The sequence below is a fragment of the Selaginella moellendorffii genome, unplaced genomic scaffold, assembly GCF_000143415.4.
Source record: "Selaginella moellendorffii unplaced genomic scaffold, v1.0 SELMOscaffold_94, whole genome shotgun sequence".
NCBI lineage: Eukaryota > Viridiplantae > Streptophyta > Lycopodiopsida > Selaginellales > Selaginellaceae > Selaginella > Selaginella moellendorffii.
Window position 1 is genome coordinate 562,909 of NW_003314355.1, and position 23,006 is coordinate 585,914.

Consider the following 23,006-nt stretch of genomic DNA (forward strand, 5'->3'; position numbering starts at 1 on the left):
CATCCTGTAGTGCACAGGGGAGGAGAAAAAAAGAAGGGAGAGACCCCGGTTCGATTCCGACCTAGCCAGCTCTAAGCTAGGGCTTTTGCGAGGTTGCGTCCATGGCAGCAGCCACGGCTCTGGCGCCCGGCCTCGCCAGGAAGCTCAAGAAGGTCCTGGAGACGCGCACCGATTCCCCGGATGTGCTCGCCTCGCTCGGCACGCTCTCCACATTCTACGCGGAGAATTCGGCTCAAGCGCGCCGGAATCTCCAGGCGACGATCGAGAAGCGGGGGCTTTCCATCAACGAGGAGTTCCTGCGGGCGTCGGAAGCGGCACAGAAGGTGAGTATTTCGGTGGATCTAGGCGTTTTGGAGCTCATTGGCGTGGATCTCTGGCAGGCCTTGGATGCTGTCGAGCTTGAAGTTGCGGGGCTTGCGGAGTCGTGCGAGAGGTAAGGTACATTTCTCCTGTGTGCGATCTATCCGTAATGTGGAGCGATCTGGCTTCCAGAATTGCGAAATCTCTGAGTAGCTGTGAAGCGGTGACAGGGGATATTGTCGCCACCACTGAGAAGCTTAGATTGGATCTTGACAACACGAAACAGCACCAGGAGATCGTTGCCTCGTTTCTTCACAACTACCAACTATCCCCAGAGGAGGTAAGGACCAACAAACATACTAGAAGAAAAGATTACCTCCTTCCCTATTACCTGTGCTTCTCTTTTACTCAGGTGTATGCTCTGAGAGAGGAGGAACTCAACCAAAACTTCTTCAAAGCCTTGTCACGCGTACAAAAGATCCATGCCAATTGCAAGCTTTTGGTCCGAACTCACCACCAGGTAACTAACTATTTCTATCTGACCGAGTTTGGTGTCATGACGAATTTTTCTTGTTCATAGCGCGCAGGGTTGGAGCTTATGGATATGATGGCAGTTTACCAAGAGGGCGCATTCGAGCGTCTATGCAGGTGCTTTTAACGTTTGTTATCGGATCTGGAAATAGTGATCGCCTTGGTTTTCTTTTCAGATGGGTCCAAGCTGAATGCCGTAACCTCAGTGACAATGATCATCCGGAGGTTAGCGAGCTTCTCAAGACAGCCTCCAGATTTTTGAACGAACGTCCGGTTCTGTTCAAGTACTGCGCTGAGGAGGTAATGGCCATTTCTTTCTCTGTATGGAAGGTGACTGTAATTTGCGTTTTGCCTCAGGTGGCAAACACGCGGCACAATGCGCTCTTTAGGCGCTTCATCAGCGCTCTCACACGCGGAGGTCCAGGTGGTATGCCCCGGCCCATTGAAGTACACGCACATGATCCGCTCCGATACGTTGGGGACATGTTGGGCTGGCTACATCAGGTCCGTGTAATCTTCATATACCTTTCTCAAGTACGTAAGACTTGTATGTATTCATGTAGGCCTTAGCCTCGGAGCGTGAACTAGCAATGTCACTTTTCTGTCCAGATGCTCCTGCAAGTACTGGAGACTGGTCGTCGAAGGAATCCGATGAGTCGGCGTCCCATTTGCTATTTGTTCTGGACCGCATCTTTGAAGGCGTTTGTCGACCCTTTAAGGTGCGAGTGGAGCAAGTCTTACAATCGCAACCCAGCCTTATCCTTTCGTATAAGCTGTGCAATCTCCTCGGCTTTTACAGTCACATGGTAAGCTTTGTCACAGTTGTTTTTGCCGGGGTCGGGCAACGAAGATTTTGTTACAGATTTCTGATTTACTTGGGAAAGAGGCTGCTTTGTCAGCTACTTTGAGGGACGTGAAAGAGGCCGCCGATCGGACGTTTTTTGATATTTTGAAGAGCCGTGGTGACAAGCTTCTGCGCTATCCCCCTCCAGTATCTGCTGATCTCTCTCCGCCGCCAGCGCTTGCGGAAGTTGTTCCAGTGCTGGTTGACTTGATTGATACTCACAACAGCATGATGGTCGCTGTTGGTGCCAGCAAGCCCGATTTCAAACCAGTCATTGCAGCTCTCGTTGATCCAATCATTACGGTAACTTCTTCTCTACGTTGCAGATTTGGTCTCGTCTTACGTGCTTTTCTCTCCAGATGTGTGAGCGAGCTGCAGCATCTTACGCTTCCAAACCTTCACACCAGCCAGTTAAACGACTAAACAGTCTAAACTTGGACACGGGAAAGGCTCTACTCAATGCTGCTCGACGGACCACTTCTACCGATCCGGCTGGTGTTTCACCATCCAAGTCACAGACCGAGGAGGTAACTTATCCAGCATGTCTTTCGATGGATCCGTAACCAAAGAATCTGCAGGATGTACCGAGCCTTCGCAAGATCTTCCTCATAAACTGTGTGTCCGTCATCCGACAGCCACTGCTCTCGTACCCAGCAGCATCGGGCTACGTAGAGTCGTTGGAATCTTCCCTCGAGGAGTACATGAGCTACATCGTGGAGCACGAAGTCGCCACCATCCTCGAGAAGTGCAACCTCCGCAGCAAAGTAGCGTACTTGAAAGCAAACCCCGAGATGGGCGATGGCGGAGCAACGGCAAACGAACAAGAGATGGCTCCCTCCAACGTAGCAGAAAGCCTCAAGATCTTCCTCAGACTGGTTGGCGAGGGGGCAGTGGCGGAGTTTGGACAGGTGCAAGACGCGCGGCTGAGAAACGAGGCTTGCGTTCGTGTAGCCAAGGAACTCGCCAGCGCCTACAAGCTCATCTACGACGCTTCTCCGGAGTACAGGTCGATCCTGCGGCACAGTCCGGAACAGATGCAAACCATGCTCCTGGGGATATGACGAGCGCTCGCTTGCTAGGGCATTCCAGGAGGCTTTTTTCTTCTCGTGGAGGATGGAGGAGGGTGGTGGCCATAGCTGTGACTGCTGCCGCGGCACGGCAGCAGTGGAGTCACTGGAAGAGATGGAATTCGCGAGGAGCTTGTCGGGTGCCGCGCACACTGGCGATGTAAAGAGAATGGAGCGGTTGCTCGAGAAGGGAGCCTGTGTGCAAGGTGGAGCAGCGGCAGCGTACTCGCCACTACACTACGCCGCGCGGAATGGTCATCTGGAAGCTTGCCGGCTGCTACTCAAGGTAGAGTGAGCGCTTAGCTTTTCTTTCTTTCGTTCAAGCTTTGTTTGATCTTTGGTGTTGGACAGTTTGGAGCAGGCGTGGATGCTCGGACGAGGTCCGGCAGAGCGACGAGCCTCCATCGCGCGGCATTCGCTGGTCACGAAGACATTGTTGCGCTGCTGCTCGAGAGTGGAGCCGATCGAGACGCGGTGGATTCCGACGGCCACACTCCTCTCCACAAGGCGATGATCCAAAACCACGATAGAGTTGCGCTCCTCCTCTCGGACAAGAAGAAAGAGTTCCTGGATTAAGCAAGATTATCGCTTTATTGATGTAGATGTGAGAAGAATCTCACTCAATGGTAACATAAAATAACGCGCTATTTAATGGAAGCTGCCCTTTTAGGTTAGGTCATTATGACCGTTTAGGCATTTCAAAATATGAGCGATGGCAGCTTCTAGCTCTTTCCCTCCTCTCTCTCTCCCTCTCTTTCACTCACATTGGATCGCCATGCCAAAGCTCGAGGAGGAGGAGGATGCCGCCCCCATCAGCTCGTTCACCAGGAGCAAGCGCAAGGCCGAGGGTGAGTGATCAAGCTAGATTTCTTTGATCTCTTGTGGCTGGCTCACAGCGCTAGCCCTTGGCCCTTGGCAGGGATCTATTTGTCACCAGCTCGCAAGCGCGTCTCTGGAGGCAAAGCTCGCGAGGATCGCGACACACTGTTTGTAGATTTGGAGTGCCAGGTGAGAGATTTTCCTTTCTCTCCTTGACTTAAGTTTGTTTCTCCCTTTTAGCCGCCACAAGAGGAGCGGCACTCCCTAATGGAAACCATCTTCTCTCCTGTTCTTCACCTGTTTAAAGGAATCGGTGGAGAGTGCTTCTCGTCTTCGAGCAGCACCGCCACCACAGGTATGTATCGCTCAGTTTCCTCGCGCTAGCTAACAATCACTCTCGGGAAACCACAGTGGTCATTGAAGCCGCCAGGAGCAATCACGACGACAAGGCTCGTGAACTCTTGCGTGATTTCGATCCTTACTTGTTCATCAAGCATCTGCCAGATCCCTCCCTGGTTCTCTCGCCATGCCGGAAGTTCTTACTCCCTCGTCGGACGAGACGCTGCCCTCCAGTTGCCTTAGTTCTTGACCTCGATGGTAAGCGGAAAAAGAAGCTCTTTTCCAATTTTTTTCTCATAGATTTCCTTGTTTTGGCAGAGACCCTCGTACACTCGACAACGGATCACTGTGGAAACGCCGACTTTAGCTTCTCGTTGCATGCCAACTTCCAACGCCAGACCGTCTACGTCCGTCGCAGGCCTCACCTCCAAATGTTTATGGAGAGAGTCGCCCAACTCTTTGAGATCATCGTTTTCACGGCGAGCCAGAGCACGTACGCGGAGAAGCTGCTCAACATCCTCGACCCCAAGCGGAAGGTTTTCCGGCACAGGATCTTCCGGGACTCGTGTGTTCTCGTCGACGGGAACTACCTCAAGGACTTGAGTGTTCTTGGCCGCGATCTCTCCAAGACCGTCATCGTAGACAACTCTCCACAGGTATGGCCCGGGTTTACTTCTTCCTCTTTCCTTTCTCAAAGCTTTTACTTTGCTCAACGTTTTCTCGCTTGCTTCTTTGCTTGCAGGCATTCGGTTTCCAAGTAGACAATGGCATTCCGATCGAGAGCTGGTTTGACGATGAAGCCGACTGCGCGCTTGCATCACTTTTGCCGTTTCTCGAGTCTCTGGCCAGCGCAGAGGACGTGCGTCCTATAATTGCAAGCGCGTACAAACTGCGCCAAAAGATCCAAGCCGCCAGCGATCCTCCATGGCTGAGGCATTGCGTGCACGAGAATGAAAAGCAAGCAGTAAGTAAAATCACACTGTAATTGGTTTAGTTTTTAGATCTTGTCCAGGTATGTATGCAAGGACAATGGATTTTATCATAGGACTCGACTTATCTATCATTTTTGTGCATTTAGCACTTCAAGTTCACACTTTTACCATCCCGACTTTCACATTTTCACCGCCATTTCCGGATCCGCTTCCGCTTCCGCTTCCAAATCCGCTCCCTGAGCCTGAGCCATAACCACTTCCACTACCCGAGCCAGATCCCGAACCTGAACCAAAGCCACTCCCAGACCCGGAACCACTTCCGAACCCACTCCCACTCCCCGAACCACTTCCAAAGCCACTTCCCGAACCAGAACCACTCCCACTACCACTTCCTGAACCAGATCCACGTCCAGTTCCACTTCCATAGCCACTCCCCGAACCAGAACCATGTCCGCTTCCTGAGCCTGAACCACGTCCCGTGCCTGTCCCACTCCCCGTTCCACTTCCGTAGCCACTTCCAGAACCCGAACCACGTCCAACGCCTGTCCCACTCCCTGTGCCACTCCCCGTACCACTTCCGTAGCCACTTCCAGAACCCGAACCACGTCCAATGCCACTCCCAGTTCCACTTCCAAAGCCACTTCCGGAACCTGTTCCACTTCCAAAGCCACTTCCGGAACCTGAACCATATCCAGTGCCTGTCCCGCTTCCAGTTCCACTTCCGAAGCCACTTCCAGAACCCGAACCACGTCCAGTGCCTGTCCCGCTCCCACTACCACTTCCAAAGCCACTTCCGGAACCTGAACCACGTCCAGTTCCTACACCAGTTCCACTTCCCAAACCAGTTCCAGAGCCCCTTCCTTCACCAGCATTATGTTTTAACCCATTGCCTTTCTTAAGTTTTCCAAGACTTTCATTTTTTGTGACCTCAAGAGATTTGTCCCGGGCATCCACAATGCAGAAGAGTGCAAAGAGAAGCAAGATGCAAGCAACTCCACCAAACTTGATAAGGCTCTTGCTAGTGCTACTGGATGCCATTTTGGATTGGCACATTTCCAGGCTCGCAAGCTGGGAATTTATTTCGATTTGCAAAGACTTTTCGTAGCCACCATTAAGCCCACTATGAAAAGAATATAAAGAAAGAAAAAGTCCAGCTTGACATATGATTAACACGCACAAAGTAAAGTTTCAAGTCAAATGTTCTATGATGTCTTGACAATTAACGGTAGTTGCTGTGATAGAAACATCAGGAACTTTTATATTGGAATCAAAAGTAGCTATATTTTAGTCATTAGTGCTTCTACTTGGTACTATAAAGTGATCACGTTTTAATGTTTGTGACCAGGACCCGAGCTTCCAGATCCATAGCCATAACCATATCCAGAGCCACCTCCAGAGCCACTCCCATAGCCATAGCCATATCCTGATCCAGAAGATCCAGCGCCAGAACCAGACCCAAATCCACCACCACCACCTCCACTTTTGCCACCACCGTGGTGGTGATTACTGGAGGATGACTTGTGTTTGTGCGAGCCAGACGAAGCATAGCTTCCACTCCCGCTTCTCGCGTCTTGGCCGGAACCAGATCCAAATCCATAGCCACTTCCAGACCCATGGCGGCCAGAGACATGGGAGTGAGAGCTACTCGTTGAAGGACCTCTGGAGCTTTTCTTGTAGTCATCCTCCGCCATCCCTGGAGCTAACACCAACAAGACGAGCAAGCAAGCCAAGAACAGGATGAGAAAACTACTATTCGCCATGGTGGATGTTTGTGATTCCCATGGCTTTTTATCCAAGTAGAGATGGTGGAAGTCATTATTCCTTCTCTTTGTCTAGTGGGAATTCCACCGACTTAACGCTCGGTGATTCTCGTTTGCTTGGCGATGCCGAACGATCAAAACTTTGATTTATGAAACCGGGATCACGACATCAGCGGATCATCTAACGAGAGTGATGCAAGATCCGGCGGGATGAGCCTCTGTTGCGAGTCTCTCAGCACCTCCATGGCCTCGGAAACCTTGAGATTGAGAGCTTCGGGAGACTCGAGCAAGTGAAGTACCTCGGTTTGGTCCATCTCCAGGAGCATGCCCGTGATCTTCCCGGCGTGGTTGTGCTCTATGCAGTCAACCAGTGGATACAGCTGCTCGCCCAACATCTGCAAAGAAAATGAGAAAAGATCGTCACATGAATCGGTACTTCCACTTTGCACTCACTATGCGTTGCTGCTCCGGCGTCGCGGATGCCAAATGAGACGCCAAGACCGCCAAGAACGAGTTGTTTCCATACGCAGGCGTCCTAGAGTTGCTACCGTGGAAGGTGCTTTCCCGTTGCATAAACTAGATCACAGAACGAAGTTGGATCAACAACACAGAGTGAGAGCGACACACAGACCTGCTGGAACGGGACCCTTGCGTGACCCTGCTGCCTTTGAGGAGGAAAGAAACCGGGCATCTGTCCAACATTGGGCCTCACCATTGCAAAACCTGCAGGCTGATGCGACGATGTGTGGAGAAGCCAAAAACTGGATCAAGTGGCTTACCTGTTGAGGAACCATTGGTGCTGGCCGGCTGTAAAGAAGCTGTTGTCCAACTGCGGAATAGAGCGGCGGTGGAGGAAAGTTGACGGGGCCTCGTGAGGCAAACTGCGCCTGGGAAGAGAAGAATCACACAAGAATCAGTAGGAGGAAAAGAGTGGCGATTGTACTATGGGCTACCTCTAGTTTGGCTTTCCTCTCTTCTTTCTTCTGTGCCATGGCAACGTAAAGAGGCTTGCTTCCAATCATCTTCCCGTTCATTTGAGCCACCTGCGAGACAAAAGAGTAATCGTGAGTGACGCCGTCCGGCGTACTGGTTTACTTACTGCTCGGAGTGCCGCGTCGGAGGTACTGAAGGCAACGAACCCGGAGCCTTTGCTGTGGCCGAGAGGGTCCCTCATTACCTTGCACGAAGTCACGTTTCCAAACGCCGAGAACATGTCTTTGAGCTTCTCATCGTCTATGCCGTCGTCCAAGTTCTTGAGATACAAATTCGTCGGTGACTTGTCCTCGGTGTCTTTCCGCTCGTGCTCGAACTTGGCTTTCAGCTCCGCCTCCCTCTCGTTCTTCTTCTGTGCACGGCTAACGTACAGCTCCTTGTCCTGGAAGGTTGTCCCGTGCAGATCTTCCACAGCCTTAACAGCGTCCTCGGGGTTCTCAAAGTTGACAAAGCCGAAACACTTTGACTTGCCATCCACCTCCTTCATCACCACCGCACTACTAATGGGACCAAAGACCCCGAAAAGCTTCTGGAGGTCCTCGTCGGTAGTGATCTCGGACAGGTTCTTCACGAAAACGTTGTTGAACTTGGAAGCCGGGGGGTCTCTTTCCTGTCGACGAACAAAAGGTCCCACAAAGAGCTGCTTGTCGTGTAAAGTTGTACCATTGATCTTCTCAATCGCCGTGTGAGCGGCGTCTTCGGTGTCAAACTGGACGAACCCATGACCTTTGGAGACGTTGGATACATCGAGGGCGATCTTGCACGAGAGAATCTTGCCGTAAGGTGAAAACAGATCATGGAGAGCCTTGTTGTCGATGCTCTTATCCAAATTCTGCAAGAGAAAAAGGACTAGAATCAGTCCAGCTCTTTTTCTAACAGAAAAAAGAGAGAACATACCTTGACGAACAAGTTCCCGGAGCCACTTTTGCGAATACTGGGATCACGATATGAGAACATTATCCTCACAGGCTTCCCATTGACCGGCATGAAATTCAGCTCCTCTATCGCTCGAGAAGCTGGTAGACAAGAGAATTCAATCACAAGAGAAACAAAAGAAAACGCAAGAAAGAAGCCTCACCGTCTTGGGTGTTGTTGTAATTGACATAGGCATATCCCAGAGAGCGCTTGGTAACCATGTCGCGGCACAGCCTCACAGACATGACATTCCCGATTTGCTTGAAAATGTCGAAGATCTGAGCTTCGTTGACACTGGGATCCAAGTCTCCCACGTAGAGAGCCGTCGACGCGAAGGGCGAGCGAGGCGGCGAGGTTTCCTGCGCCATATCTCTCCCCTTTCCCTGATTCTACTGCCTAGATTTCTAGATTTCTGCTGCTACTACCTCGAGGAATGGATTGGAAACTGATGGCGAGACGCGAATCCAAGGCCCCCCTCGCCGGGGCTGACGGCGGAGCACAGCCTCACCTAGGTTTTACTGGACGGTATATTCGCATCAATTTGTAATTTGGACTGATTTGATAACCCTAAAATAGATAATTAAACTTTAACATTTAATTGTTTCAAACATTTAGTTTTGTGAGTGTGTTAGAAAGGGAATACAAAAATGTACAAATAAATTAACCAAAAAACCTAATTTATATATAAAAGTTATTGGTCCAAATTGAAATTAATATATCGCATTGAACCTTATATCATCCTCTCCTGGAAGAATGAAAGGCAATTAAGGTTCTTTAATTGATGGCTTGGGATTTAAATGAACATTAAGAAAAGACACTGATGGATCTATAGGTGGTACTAATTGTTTGTGATTCATTTGTACAAAGTATTTTAATTGTTGCATATGCATAAATTTTGGAGGATTAACCTGTTAAATGTCATACCAAACCTCATAAACTTGTAGTTCAATTTGTTGCAACACCCAATACGGTCCCTTCCATTGAGCAAAAAACCCTTTAAATAAACCATATACTGTAAAATTGGGAAAATAATCTAACATTAAGTTGTCCACTTTATATTTTATAGATAGATGATAATGCTTGTTAATATGGTCCCTTCAATTAATCAAGAAGCCCCTTGTGAGACACAAAATCCCAAGGCCCCAAAGTGGAGCCGGAAAGGGTGCCACGTGGTAGTGGCCAAATGAGCAGAACATGTTTAGACTAAAAACTCCGACTTGGAAGGTCGAGAGCGGGAGTGGAAAAGTGCTCGAGGAGCGAGCACGAGGCAACCAATAAGCAAGGCTCCAAAAGGGGACCCAGAAAGGGCCAACACATGACACGTGGAAGTGTCCGAGATGGACCCGAAATGGAGTCCAAGATGGAGTCCGAGATGGACCCGAGATGGAGTTCGAGATGGACCTGAGATGGAGTTCGAGATGGACTCGAGATGGAGTCCGAGATGGATCCGAGATGGAGTCCAAGATGGAGTCCGAGATGGACCCGAGATGGAGTCTGAGATGGACCTGAGATGGAGTCCGAGATGGACCTGAGATGGAGTCCGAGATGAAATTGAGACCGAGACCGAGACCGAGACCGAGTCCTAGTCCGAAACCGGGACTGAGACCGAGTCTAAGTCCGAGTCTGAATACTAATATAGGCAATTGGGTGAAAGCCCAAAGCGATCGTCCCCCGGGGGAGGGGGGGCTGCGGGGGGTTCCAAAAGTATAGTAGGGAGAGTGTGGGGGTTGGAGCCCAGTGGAGCCAGTTTGGCCAGGAAAGGCCAGTTTGGCCCAGGAAAGGCCAGTTTGGCCCAGGAAGGCCAGTTTGGCCCAGGAAGGCCATACCCAGTGTTGGGTGATGAATTGACCATTGTGAAGTCCAAGACTAGAGTGAATACAGACCGACAAGCAAGGTAGCTTGGTGAAGTGTTCAAGAGCCGGCTTTAGTTCCCCCGGGAGATTGACTGGCTAATGCTCCCAGTCCAAGTGTGGGTGGCACTACTTACTTGGATACTAGGCATGTCTTAACGGAACCTCGCTCTAAGCCCATGGCTAGAGCACCCAAAAGCAGAAGGCGGGGAGAGTACCCAGGAGGCCCGCGTAAGGCCATAGTGTTCCAAAATGCTGTCCCAAAGTCCCAGGCTATGGAAAGGAAGAGTAGTGATCCTCGGGTGTGGTGACCAATGACACGGTCATATGGTGAGGAAGTCCCAGAGGACAGTGGGACTTGGTGGTCGGGCCTGTGGGCCTTGATCCAGTGGCAGTGTTGGTGAACATGGCCATGGATAAAAAAGGATCTTGGTGGGGACTGTTAAAGGGATATTGGGGAAGGCTGTTCCCCATGTCTACGGGCATCTTAAGGATGCTAAGGAGTGGACCTAGGATGGTCACTCATGGACGGATGGCCTAGTCTTTGAGAGACGGGACGGCGATGCAGGTGGTGTTGGACCACCAGTGTGACCAAGGTGAATAGGCATGGCCTTAACATAATGGGCCAGTATGTCGGTGGTACTTTGGGGTGTCGATCATGAGATCGGACACGTGGAGCACTTGGACCATGTGCAAAGGTTGAGTGGCGGGGATGCCATTCTCGGGGCTAACAAGCCCAAGCCTAAAATAGGACTTATGGAGGTTGTGAGTGAGACTCCTCCAAGTGGTCAGAGGTGTGGTTAAATGACTAAAGTAGAATGGAAAAATTTAGTCGCTTACACCCCTTAAATAAACCATATACCGTAAAATTGGAAAAATAGGTTAACACCAAATCATCCACTTTATACTCCATAAGTAGATGATAATGGGAGTTATAATGCAATTGTTCCACTTGTACAGGGCTTAAATGTTTAGCAAACTCTATTTGGACAAGTGAAAGAATGCTCGTCAAATACTGATCCTAGGACTTAGCATCAATAGATTATAGCAATTGCGAAAGTAAACTCAACTCCATTGGTAATATTGGATTATGACTATATAGAAGTTTATATAGTGAAACACTAATAGAACTCTATACCCTATGATATACGCATACTGAAGAGACAGCAAATAACTATATCAATTTGAATGTTGAAAGTTCACATTCCCTTTGAAGGTCTAGACGAGTTGTTCCACCAAACCATTCGTTTGTGGATGATAAACATTTGTGAAAGTGTGGCATATGCCCAGCCAAGATGTTAAAACATGAAATGCCTTAGCGATAATAGGACCATTATCCAAGAGAATACACTCTGGACAAAAATATTAGAACATCATTTGATTAAAGAAAAAATATTTAATAGTAGTTACTGATGCATTAGAAAGAGCACCAACTTCCACCTAGTAAGTTAAGTAGTTAAATCCAATAATGACATACTTATTGCCATGGAAAAAGCCCCATCAAATCAAATGCTACCAACTCATATAGATGAGAAATTGCAATTAACTTTAATCATCTTTCCGTAACAAAAAAAGGGAGTATTATGGGTTTGGCACCAAACAAAACTATGCATATATTAAATAACATTATGTTGCATTTCCAGGCAATAAAAAGACTTACTTAGCTTTTTAGTCACATATCAATGTCCCATATATCCGCCTAAAATAGGAGAGTCATAAGTATGGAAAAAGTGTAGAATAAATATTGAAGGTACCATCAGCTATAAATGATCATCAAGATCAGTCATAATAAAATAAAGTAGATTGTCCTTAAGGCAATATTGAAAATGTAAATACTAAAATGGCAAATCATTAGCAAATGATGCAAAATTTTCAAGCCTTTGGATCCATGACTCAACTTTTTAATCCTTATGAACCTTGTCAAGAGAAGGTAAATCTTATTTTGCATCTTGTAAACATTAAATATCAAATACAGCAACTGCCGATGGTACATAATCCTCATTCAAAAACTCCACAGATGCTAGAACAATAGGCTTATCAAGAACAAAAGAAGAGAGAGAAGAAGAAAGAGGAGCTCAAGAAAGGGGATTAATATTAGCTATAAAATTCTATGGGTGATGAATAACCTCAAAATTATATGTTTGAAACTTTAAAGCTTACTGAGCAATACAACCAATTAAATTTTTCTGCTTCAATAATAAAGTAACCATAACATAATCACCTTTTAACAATGTTCAAGAACCATACAAATACACATGAAGTTTCTCAAAACCCTAAATTATTGTTAAACACTCCTTTATTGTGGAGTAGTTCACTTTTACTAGTTGTAATATATAATTAATGTATGCAATAGAATGATGCTAGCTAGGCTCATTCATACTTTTCTACATTAAAACACCCTAAAATTGATATCTGAAGCATTCACATGCAAAATGAAAGGTAAAGTGTAATCAAGATACACTAAAATTAAATGTAATGCATGTGATTATGGGATGAAATTTGGATATACTGTCACCATGATCCTTAAAATCTTAGGGGATAAATGGGGATAAAATAGCCATTAAGGGCTCTCTCATCAAACAATTGCCCCTTTTTCAGTTGTTTTAAGGGGAGAAAGACACTAGAATAGTTATTAACAGCTATTTGAGATCTGTAAATGTATATTTGTAGTCCTCAAACCAAATGAAAGATGACGTTGATAACTTCAACAACACTTACAACGGTATAATGTGATAAAAAAGATGATCAACAAAATGACTAAGATATTGCACATTGCTCAAGAAGTGTTATATATTATTTACACACTTCAGAGTAGGGAACTTTTGAATAGCCATAAGTTTGTCATAATCAATTTACAAACCTTCATGAGAAATATGGTACTCAAGATAAGTCATGTTTTTGAATCAAACACTTATTTTAAGTTTTAAACCAACTTTCCGCAACCAATTCAACACCTTCTGAACATCACAGATGTGCTCCTTTTATGTCCTTTTTGATTGGATCAAGACATCATCAATGAAGTCAACAGTCACCTTCAGCATATCAAACAAAACCTCATCTATTATCCACTAGAAAGTCACTAAAGCATTATACAAACTAAACAGCATTACCAAGAATTCATATAAATCAAATGGTTTATAAAAAACAATCTTAGGAACATCATTTTAGCCATTGGCACTTACTATTACTCAAAAGCAAAATTTAACTTGGTGAATTAATAACTTCTCCCCAAAAAATCCAAAAAATCAATAGTGTAAGGAAGAGGATACATATCCAAGATAGTTATGTTGTTTAACGGTCGATAATCAATGCAGAAATAAATACTCTCATCAAGCTTCGTGACAAGATAAGGTTCACATGCCCAAAGATTCTATAACTTTTGAATAATACCCTTTTTTAACATCTCTCTCATGTTTGCACATAAAATTTTGATATCCTTTGACGACCGACAATAAATAAAAATCTTGATTGGATGAACATCCCTAGTGTGTTGCAATCTTGGTCCTAAACGACATGTTAAATTCAAGAAAATCAACATACTCCTTTATGAGTTGGCCAACCATTGCAATATAAAAACTATTGCCGATTTGAAAAGGGAATAGAAAAACAAGATAGAAGTATAAGAGGGAGTAATGGGGAGACAAAAGTGAAAAAAACAAAAGTAAAACTAGAAGAATGAAGAAGAATAAAAATGAGAGGAATGGAAAAAATATGAAAAAATATGAAACAATATCTTTATGGCAGAGCAGTAGCTTCTTCCTCTTTTGACTCTAGAGTAGTAGTTGATATAGTTGCTTGATGCTATACGATTGCAATTAAACAATTGGTTTAATCACTTTATAATGATTGCCACATATCATTTTTAGAATGATGCTCAACATTTCCATTAGTTTTTTGCATGTTTATAAGGGACAACACTACAGTGGTATAATGGTTTGAGCATAGCCATTTGTACAGATTGGAGCATTCTTTTAGATGCCTTCAAACTTGTATTTGGATATATTGAAGATTATGATGATGCATTCCAACAATTGCATTATCTTTGTTAAGGGCAATTTGTTTTTATATTTATATTTATATTTATATAAAAACTTGGTTTTGATGTCTACTATTGGGTATGTGATAAAGTTAGTCACACTTATTGGCATTGTTGGTGTTTTTTGGATTGGTGACCTCTATTTCTCAAATGAAAACCTTAGCATCAACAACATATTATTGGTGTTGTTGTGTTGGAAAGACTAAACACCAAGATTTTATTAGGAAATGAGGAGTCATATTAGTTATGGAGGGATTTTGCGTGAATAAGTCAATGATTTATTCATCTTTCTTTCAAGAGTATCATCAAAGGGTTCATTTAGCATTAGCTCATCCAATGTTTACTTTCTAACCTTGTCTTATAATAAGAGGTTTTCTATTATTTTCTCTATATTAATTGATATAAGCTTGAGTTTATCTTCTATTAGTCAACCTCTTGCCACATGTAACTATATATATTTGTGTTATGTGGTAGAGTTAATTTTCATTCTTTATGGCAATGGCTGTACATCCTTATTTTTGGCAAGGATGAAACAAACCTTGTTATATGTGTGCGTAATTTTAAGTTTGAGCTTTAATCATTATGTTGAGCCAAGCTTTTGACTTCTAGATTGATTACAGCACAATTATATTAAATGCAAAAAAGAAAATATTAAAAAAACTATAAAGAAAAGGAGATCTAGACAATGTAAAAGCTAGATTTAAACCAAAATCCCAAATCCAAGCACTCCTAAGGGATAATCAAAATTTCACTAATGTGAAGGTATGAAATGTAGAAATGGAATCTAGAAATATGCATATCAATTAGCATAAAAACCTTATATACATAAGCAAATAGTCCAAATTGAAACTAATCTAATAGCTATCGAAATTAATCCAATAGCTATCAAAATCCATTATATCCATACACTTGGACTTCACAACCACAATTTAACACAAAAATATAAATATATATTTAGACATAAAACATAATTTTTTTAAAATCATCAATAATATGATTAAAACCCACTCCATAATTATAGTTTTTATATTAATCTAAACCTTATTGGTTATAGTTATTAACTAATATAAGTACTTACTTATATGTATATTTCCACTAATATAAAAGTAAGGTTGAACATACTATTTGCTGAGTAATTCTATTGTTATTATAGACAAATGGATTAGACATTGTCTTGGTAGCATGAATTTCTCTTGATGACGTACTCGATGAAAAACACAGCCATTGGCACTGCTGCAATCAATCCCCACACCCCCAGGGCGTGCTCCGCAAAAACCAAGACACCCAATGCTAGAAGAGGATGTAGTTTCAGGTGAGCTGCGAAAAACAAGAGGAACTTAGACGCTATTTTTATAATTGTTTTTCTACCTGAATATATTGCAGGATTTAGCACGTACGCTTCCAAAGCGTGAATGAGTATTACCATCAAAACCACCAAGCTCAGTTGTAAGAATCCAGTCCTGATAGAAAATAAAAGGACAAACCCAACGATTAAATGTGTGCGAAGGAAGCAAAACACTTACTCCACAAAAGCTACAATTCCAATGGGAACCGTCGAGATTATAACTCCAGCCACGGGTACGAAGGAGCACAAGAACACCAGCAATGAAAGCCATCCTACTCCAGATACTCTCAACGCCAGGAGGCCTAAGCTTGTCAAAACTGTGTTTACCAATGCGATGGTGCTCTGTGCCTGTAAAGCTTTTCCAAAAATTTGCCCGAATGTGGCCACCTGAGGTCATCGTTCAGAGAAATAAAAAAAGAGAAGAAAAAAACAACTCACCACGGGTGCTATCTCCTCATATACAACAGAGAGCCTAGTTTGTTTCAGCGATTGGATACCTGCTTTTACAGAAGGCGCATCCCAGACAAAGAGGAAGGAAAATATTAAACTAACAAAACTCTGAAGCACGAGAAACAAGAACAAAAGAAAAGAAAAGAAAAACAAAAAAATTCATTACTTTCTGTGTTAATGCGTTGGAAATGGCTAACCTGCAGTGCGAAACGACTTGTTGCAGAGATGAGAGTTGCTAGCCAAGCTACCATCGCTCCTGAGTACTCCTTTATCAGCTGCTGAAAAATTATGGACCTTTGAGCGGTGTTACCGGCCATGGACTCCTGAACGAGTTGGAAATTTAGTACAGAAACAGGTTCCGTAGAAAGAAACACCTACCCGGACGACGGAGTCTGGCCTCATCACGGCAAGAAGAAATCTTTCCAGCTGTTGGGAGAGAAACATGGTTAATCAGCTAGCTGACCAAAGCAGACAGTCTCTTTTATTTTATTTTTTTTCGAGTCCGAACTCACTTGATCGGTCACATTCTCTCCCAAAGCGCTTTTGAGTTTCTCGGATAAAAGGCTGTAGGGGTTCTCGCTTTGCTGCAAGAAGTTGAAAAGCTGGAGAGAAAAAGAATTAAAGTCTACACTCACCTGAATGCGACCAATGATATTGGCACCTTCCTGGAGCAACCTCGGTATGTACATGATACCAAGTCCCGTTAGCACAGCGATGATCACGACATACATGGTCGCGATCAAAAAACGCCTCCTCCCGGGCAAGTACTCTTCTGCCCAGCTTATGAAAGTATTTCCAATCATCGACAGCACAATGGTTCCCATTATCACCTGAGAGAGAGAGAGAGAAACCAACCAAAGGATCAATACAAAACCAGGAAAGATAAAAGCCATACCCCGACGAAATCTCGTAGTTGGAAGAGGACCAGTGCCACTGTTGCCCATACACAAACGCGTTTGATCGGCAACCGCCGCAAGTACGGTCCAAAGTTAACGACGAGCAGCGTGTCGGAAGCCCGAAGGCCACTGTTAGTGATGAGAGCATCGCCGACCTCTCCGATGGGCACCGCGACGCGAGGCCTGCCCGATCCTCGAGGAGAGCCAGCCCAGTGCTTGCTGCTATACAAGAGCGTCCCTTTCTTGCGCTTGTCAAGTCCTCTGTGAGAATAGACTGATTTAACGCTACCGTGGTGCTGCTCACAACCAAGGAAAAATAAAGATCAGGGAAAAAAATTATTTTGCTTGTCTCAGGCACGAAATGCGAGAGGCCGCAGCGAGCGAGGAGCAATGAATGCAAGAGGAGGCGCCGATCGAGCGAGAAAAGAGGAGAAAATCCGCGGCTCCAGATTGGGAGGGGGAAATGGAGCAAGAATCGCAGCGATGAGATCATGGCGAGCGGCGTACCTTGGCGAGACGAGCGATCCGAGGCGCGGATGAGGATGCGAGCGGCGATCTTTCGCAAGGGCGTATGGGCGTAGAACAAGCGGCCATCCAGCCAGCTGGGGGAGAAAATTAGGGAAGGAGGGAGGGGAATGCGACATCCAACGGCTGTTATTGGCCACACCAAAACCGACGCTCGAGATTTGCTTCCAGGGTTGTTACATCTAAGCTTTAGAAAATGCTTCTGCCCTAAAAACAGAGCACTGCATTTACAAATAAGAATGAGTGGATCTATTTGGATCGAATCGATCGAAAGCTCTGCCACAAGAGAAGCTGTTTAGAAGAGAACAAAGACATGGCTATGGGGATCTAGCTTACATTGTGGATCATTGAGGTAACGAATCGAGGACGGGCAAGTTAGAGCGGTACAGAGCGCCAATCCCTGCAACAACCAAGTGATGAAAGTGTTTGTCTCGAACAAAACAAATCGAAAGATCTTACCCTTTGAATGAGTGTCGATTTCTTTGGCTTGCCACTGTACTTGTGACCCGTGATCTTCATCCAGTCCTCCTGAATCTCCTTCCTGGTGAGCACCAGGTGGAGCTTTGGGAGCTTGAGAGGCGGCGGCGGAGGTTCTTCGTTAGCGAGCCTTTGAGCGACACGCTTGGATCGCTTCGAGGCCTTGCTTGGCACAGCGGCAGCGGGGATCACAGGTGGAGATACACCTCGGTTCCTGCCAAGCCAAGATAGAAACAAAAGAAAAAAAAAATACTAAAGAACTTTGGAACTTACCGTGTCAAGAACCTGAAGCTCCTCTGATCCGATTGATGCTGCTGCTGCTGCTGCGGCTGTTCGCTGCTTCTTCTCTGCGTCCGCCGCATTGGAGAAGCCCCCAGCTGCTGTTGCTGATCTTGTTCTTGCTTGGAAGAGCCGTGACACCTGCGCATTCGACAGTTCCCTTCATCTGGCGGCTTGTGGTAGTCGGGATCATGCTTGGTCCCCATCTTGGTCGTCTTCCCGTTCAATCCTTTCTTGTGCTCTACTTGGTGGTGGACTTGCTGCTGCTGCTGTTGTTGTTGGTGGTGGTGTTGGTGGTGGTGGTGGTGGTGATTGTGCTGCTGCTCTTTCTTTGCCATGACCTTGATACCCCTGCTGCCGAGAAGACCTCCGTCTTCATCAGCATTCCCCCCGGCCGGAGGAGGAGCACTGGCCGCAGCAACATTACTCCCATTCCTTTCCTTGTCCTCGTCGGGCAGCAGCAGCTCGATTTCGTCACTGCCACTGCCACTGCCACTCGTACCACTGGTAAAGGACGAACAAGACGAGGCATTAGGGCTCATAGCTGCTAAGTTGGAGACGACGACGAAGGAAAAAAAAAAATCTGATTGTTCTTCATACCTCTTCTTCACCATGCAGCACTTCTTGGCCGGTTGATGACACTCGCTCTCATTCTCTCGGCGCTTGCGTGCGCTATAACTGCTGCCCCTGCAAAACCACGCAAAGGGAAAAACCCAAATGGTCGGTCAGTCAGCGTCATTGAGTAGCCCAGCGAACGAACCAACGAAATTTCCAAAGCTCACAGCCTCTCTTTCTTTTTTATTTTTTGCTTCTTGGTCATGCGATGCGATGCGCGAGAGCACGGACCTGATCAACTCGCGCTGCCACTCCATGAATCGCTCGCTCCTCACCACTGCGCGGCGCGTCGTCCCCGCCTGGAACAAAATCATCCAAATGCGTGCGTCGTGCTCAAGAATATAGGAAACCGGAAGAAAAAAGGGGGCAATTCCGGGAGAGAGAGCAAGCCAATCAATCAAAGAGAGCGATGGATGGATGGATGCAAGGATGCCCTGATTGCGAGGAGGGAGAGCGTACCAACTCGACCATAGCCATGCCGTCGGAGCCCCCGAAATCCTTCGATCGATCTCGTCCCGCTGCCGTCTTGTCCCCCAAATCCGAAATTTCTGCAAGGGGACAAATCCAGGGACTGTGAGAAGGAATCCATCGCGCAATGGCTCTCGATCTCTCGCAACACACAGATCTACATTCTCACTCCACCATTTCTTGGCCGAAAAAAACCCCCTACCTCTCTCGATCTTCCCCTCCGCCGCGGCCGCCTTCAATCCAATTCCATTGCCGCGACAAGATTCATTCCCGGATCGGCGCCAAGGAATTCTTCCGAATGGATCGATGATCGCCCCGGCGCCACTGTTCCTAGCGATTAGGTCCCAATCGCTCCAGTTTGCCAGTCCTCCCTTCTCTCCTCTCCTCCTTTCTTGCTCTTTTTGTTCTTTCTTTTCATAATAAGGCAGCAAACATTCTACTACTACCGTATACTGTCGCCGGAATATGCGGTAACGGGACGTGGGATATTCTGTTAGCGTGTCAAACACTCATGGGCTGTGGTGTGTGGCTGCCCAGGAAGGGCAGGCATTGCGGCGGCTCGGCGCTGCCAGGATCCAAGTAAGAAATCTAGCGCTGCTTCTCACAATCTCTCCTCATCGATCGGTCGTCTCCAGCTACTGCGGGAATCATCAGCCGTCGCAATCCAGGGTTCCATGCCCGATCGATCCCTCACAGTAAGCCCTCCCATTCTTGCGCTTGTTGATTCATGGATTTCCTCGCTCCGCAGCACGGTTCTAGAGCACAAGATCGCCGCGCATCTGCGCAAATGCCCCGCTGCCAAGCTCGAGCGCGATGCCAAGAATCGCCCCTATTTCAGTCCTGGCGTCAATGCTGGAAGCGATTGCGATTGCGAGGAGGAAGGGAAGGACAGTGTGGAATCTGGCAGCAGGAGAGCGGCGATCGAGTCGCTACCAAAGGACAAATTCGAGGAGCTCGTGATGAAGATCGAGGTTGCTCACAGCAGCTGCTTTAGATCGGAGAGAGGGACTGGCGTGTCGCTACTCCAGGAAAGCTTTGCGACGCCATCAGCCTGTGCAAAGTGGCTGTGCTCGAACGTCGACAGGTATCTTTCTCTCATTCGCTTTCATGAATTTCTTTTTCGCTTGCTTCGCTGGTTTTACACAACAGGAGGCACCCTATGCAGGAAAAGCATATCTCTCAGCAAGCTTCGATGCTTGGAAACTTGGAAGAGATCGGCTTGCTCAGGCGAAGAAATGACGAAGGTTTTGGCGATACTGATCGTGGAAGGAATGAGGAGTGCTTTATCGAGTTTGGTGCCGGAAGAGGATACTTGTCACACATGCTCTCCGATTGCTATGCTGCGGACAACATCATCTTGGTCGAACGGAGATCTTACAAATTCAAGGTACGAAAATGAATTCACGGAGTTCTCGGATTTCTCACTCGGTGGTGGTAACATCGCAGGCCGATCGAACTCTTCGCTACGCAGCTGGCGTGTCTTTGTCGCGGCTTAGAGTAGACAGTAAGTCTATTTTCTACTTTTTTGTTGCGGTGGCGATGAAAATTCACACTACTCTATGGCCGCAGTTGAAGATCTTAAGCTGGATGCTGTGGACGCTCTCCAGGGCTGCAAGAAGGTTGTGGCCGTAGGGAAGCACCTTTGTGGAGCGGCGACAGGTACTCTATCAGTTTGTGGCAAATTTTTACAAGTTTCCTATCCAGATATGGCACTTCGATGTTGTTCACAATCAAGCGTGGTTTTTGGAATTGGTTTTGCGACGTGCTGCCATCATCTTTGCCAGTGGAAGGCGTATGTGAGTAAGTGCTTGAGATTGATATGATCATGGCGTGGCTGGATTCTGATTCTAGCTTGTGAATGTGGGTGACAGACAAAGAGTTTTTTCAAAGCATGGGGCTTACAAAGACCGATTTTGAGGCTGTGGTTTGGATGACAAGCTGGGCATTGAGTGGAAACTGCGATGAGTGAGTTGTCGCCATTGGGATCTTCTTTTCTCTGTTGTTAATGTTTTTATTCTCGTTTGTGCCAGGAAGGCGGAGTTGGGAATGAAGTGCAAGGAGCTTCTTGACATGGGCAGGCTCTTGTGGCTGCAAAGGACAGGGATGAGTACGAAGATGGTAAAGTATATTTCTCCTCAAGTATCTCCGGAGAACAAGTTCCTCATGGCCACGAAAAGATCCAACGAGCTTGAAGTTTCAAGTATTGTCTAGCAGCTTTATGTGAATCATCCTCACTGCGTTGTTTGGGGCTGTGAAGAGAAGCTTGGTTCCTCCCCACAGCTCGAAGCACTAAGTTTCCAGCAAGTTGCTTAGTCTATATCTCTGTTGAAACGACGTGTTTCTCTCTCTGTTCCAGCTCGAAGGTTCTCAAAGAGCAATTTATTCAAGTACTTGATCAAGTACCTTATTCACTACTAAAGAACCTGTTTAGAATTTGATCTTGTTATCCTTGATGAGTTTCTGAATGATGTTTGCGTTTTCCAGGTTCAGATCCGGTGCTAAAATCGCCGACTGCACCGTGGGATGATTCTCGATTGCATCCAGCCAGAGAGCCATCCGAGGACAGGTCCGAGCGTCCGGGAACTCGAACTTCCCGAGCGTTTCGAAGGTGACCTTCCACGACGCAATGGGAGCCAAGGCCAAGTCCGCTAAGCTCAGCTTGTCGCCAAACACAAACGGCTTCCCATACTCGGGCTTGCTCCATTCGCTGTCCATCAAACGGATCATCTCCAGCACTTGATCTCGAGCTTTCAGCTGCTCGTCTCCGACTCGCTTCATGATCAGCAATCCAGTCTCCCAAAACTGGCGAAGACGGTGTTGGGTGATCTGGAAGAAGCTAATCAAAACTTAAGAAAACTTACTTTGGTGATGACGAAGTTCGACCAGAAGCGAGCCAACGCCCGCTGGTAGCCATCGCCAGGGAGGAGCTGAGTGCCCTGCGCCTTCCAAGTCTCCTCGACGTACTCGAGAATGACGAGCGACTCCCAGATGGGCTTGGCGCGGTGGAGGAGAACGGGCACCTGTTTGGTCACGGGATTCACCTTGACGAGCAATTCGCTCTTGCCGCTGGCCCGGTAGTTCTCCTCCACCGTAGCAAACTCCACGCCCTTCTCGATCAGCGCCATCTTCACGCTCATAGCAAACGGACTCGCCGGCAGTGAGAGGAGAGTCACCTCCGCCATAGCTCGAGCTCCAGGGGTCAAAGAGCGAAATAGCAGCCAGCTAAATGCCAAGGATACCAAGTAAGCAGAATATGCTAATCAAAAACATCTTGCCAACTAACAGATCTTAGTATGGCGCCAACTAACAGAATATGCCAGCTAAAAAAAAATGCGCATTAATCTAACAGAATATGCTGTGTAAAGAGTCACCTCCGCCATAGCTCGAGCTCCAGGGGTCAAAGAGCGAAATAGCCGCCAGCAAAATGCCAAGTATACGTACCCCAAGTAAGCAGAATATGCTAATCAAAAACAGATATTCTTATATGGCACCAACTAACAGAATATGCCAGCTAAAAAAATATGCGCATTAACCTAACAGAATATGCTGTGTAAAGATTATTCTT

At 46.5% G+C, this 23,006-nt stretch overlaps 10 protein-coding genes across 11 annotated transcripts; 4 read left to right on the forward strand and 6 right to left on the reverse strand.

Moving 5' to 3' along the window:
• The first annotated feature begins 60 nt into the window (after positions 1–60).
• Positions 61–2,760, forward strand: LOC9630295 (conserved oligomeric Golgi complex subunit 6). The gene is made up of 11 exons (XM_024662939.1): positions 61–323; positions 381–433; positions 493–640; positions 713–820; positions 881–948; positions 1,008–1,131; positions 1,189–1,335; positions 1,395–1,637; positions 1,694–1,978; positions 2,035–2,202; positions 2,254–2,760. Exons 1-11 carry the CDS (start codon positions 102–104, stop codon positions 2,734–2,736), a joined length of 2,049 nt encoding a protein of 682 aa, XP_024518707.1. The 5' UTR covers positions 61–101; the 3' UTR covers positions 2,737–2,760.
• LOC9629835 (ankyrin repeat domain-containing protein 39) lies at positions 2,739–3,399 on the forward strand. The gene is made up of 2 exons (XM_002989109.2): positions 2,739–3,028; positions 3,094–3,399. Exons 1-2 carry the CDS (start codon positions 2,789–2,791, stop codon positions 3,316–3,318), a joined length of 465 nt encoding a protein of 154 aa, XP_002989155.1. The 5' UTR covers positions 2,739–2,788; the 3' UTR covers positions 3,319–3,399.
• A 46-nt stretch (positions 3,400–3,445) lies between these two features.
• LOC9629836 (CTD small phosphatase-like protein 2) lies at positions 3,446–4,989 on the forward strand. Its single transcript, XM_002989110.2, has 6 exons — positions 3,446–3,590; positions 3,662–3,750; positions 3,802–3,916; positions 3,973–4,158; positions 4,219–4,556; positions 4,643–4,989. Exons 1-6 carry the CDS (start codon positions 3,455–3,457, stop codon positions 4,883–4,885), a joined length of 1,107 nt encoding a protein of 368 aa, XP_002989156.2. The 5' UTR covers positions 3,446–3,454; the 3' UTR covers positions 4,886–4,989.
• LOC9629837 (putative per-hexamer repeat protein 5) lies at positions 4,859–5,870 on the reverse strand. The gene is made up of 2 exons (XM_024662935.1): positions 5,513–5,870; positions 4,859–5,482 (listed from the first exon to the last, which is right to left on the reverse strand). The coding sequence occupies exons 1-2, from the start codon at positions 5,868–5,870 to the stop codon at positions 4,989–4,991; spliced, it is 852 nt and encodes a 283-aa protein (XP_024518703.1). The 3' UTR covers positions 4,859–4,988.
• Positions 5,871–6,072: 202 nt separating this feature from the next.
• LOC112341922 (keratin, type I cytoskeletal 9-like) lies at positions 6,073–6,615 on the reverse strand. Its single transcript, XM_024662945.1, has one exon. The coding sequence runs from the start codon at positions 6,590–6,592 to the stop codon at positions 6,161–6,163; it is 432 nt and encodes a 143-aa protein (XP_024518713.1). The 5' UTR covers positions 6,593–6,615; the 3' UTR covers positions 6,073–6,160.
• A 101-nt stretch (positions 6,616–6,716) lies between these two features.
• Positions 6,717–9,035, reverse strand: LOC9630296 (polyadenylate-binding protein 2). The gene is made up of 8 exons (XM_002989149.2): positions 8,664–9,035; positions 8,483–8,601; positions 7,692–8,417; positions 7,546–7,635; positions 7,372–7,479; positions 7,224–7,322; positions 7,046–7,168; positions 6,717–6,987 (listed from the first exon to the last, which is right to left on the reverse strand). Exons 1-8 carry the CDS (start codon positions 8,866–8,868, stop codon positions 6,754–6,756), a joined length of 1,704 nt encoding a protein of 567 aa, XP_002989195.1. The 5' UTR covers positions 8,869–9,035; the 3' UTR covers positions 6,717–6,753.
• A 6,458-nt stretch (positions 9,036–15,493) lies between these two features.
• On the reverse strand, positions 15,494–17,715 carry LOC9630297 (putative transport protein YdbI). The gene is made up of 10 exons (XM_024662940.1): positions 17,585–17,715; positions 17,077–17,373; positions 16,817–17,011; positions 16,694–16,765; positions 16,560–16,607; positions 16,379–16,504; positions 16,170–16,289; positions 15,910–16,118; positions 15,755–15,846; positions 15,494–15,703 (listed from the first exon to the last, which is right to left on the reverse strand). The coding sequence occupies exons 1-10, from the start codon at positions 17,669–17,671 to the stop codon at positions 15,549–15,551; spliced, it is 1,401 nt and encodes a 466-aa protein (XP_024518708.1). The 5' UTR covers positions 17,672–17,715; the 3' UTR covers positions 15,494–15,548.
• A 52-nt stretch (positions 17,716–17,767) lies between these two features.
• Positions 17,768–19,939, reverse strand: LOC112341921 (serine/threonine-protein kinase tousled-like 1). The gene is made up of 8 exons (XM_024662943.1): positions 19,644–19,939; positions 19,433–19,521; positions 19,205–19,272; positions 18,959–19,045; positions 18,353–18,862; positions 18,062–18,293; positions 17,939–18,002; positions 17,768–17,878 (listed from the first exon to the last, which is right to left on the reverse strand). Coding segments are annotated over exons 2-8 (981 nt in total). The 5' UTR covers positions 19,451–19,521; positions 19,644–19,939; the 3' UTR covers positions 17,768–17,876.
• Positions 19,939–21,852, forward strand: LOC9630298 (tRNA:m(4)X modification enzyme TRM13). 2 transcript variants are annotated; one of them, XM_002989111.2, is made up of 9 exons: positions 19,939–20,020; positions 20,077–20,136; positions 20,190–20,525; positions 20,591–20,828; positions 20,888–20,945; positions 21,011–21,100; positions 21,146–21,241; positions 21,313–21,406; positions 21,472–21,852. In XM_002989111.2, exons 1-9 carry the CDS (start codon positions 19,953–19,955, stop codon positions 21,650–21,652), a joined length of 1,221 nt encoding a protein of 406 aa, XP_002989157.1. In that variant the 5' UTR covers positions 19,939–19,952; the 3' UTR covers positions 21,653–21,852. The 2 variants fall into 2 exon arrangements, with proteins under 2 accessions (XP_002989157.1, XP_024518709.1); XM_024662941.1 differs by having other exon boundaries at positions 21,011–21,241.
• On the reverse strand, positions 21,806–22,844 carry LOC9629838 (probable glutathione S-transferase MSR-1). The gene is made up of 3 exons (XM_024662944.1): positions 22,813–22,844; positions 22,303–22,614; positions 21,806–22,243 (listed from the first exon to the last, which is right to left on the reverse strand). Exons 1-3 carry the CDS (start codon positions 22,819–22,821, stop codon positions 21,869–21,871), a joined length of 696 nt encoding a protein of 231 aa, XP_024518712.1. The 5' UTR covers positions 22,822–22,844; the 3' UTR covers positions 21,806–21,868.
• Positions 22,845–23,006: the final 162 nt, after the last annotated feature.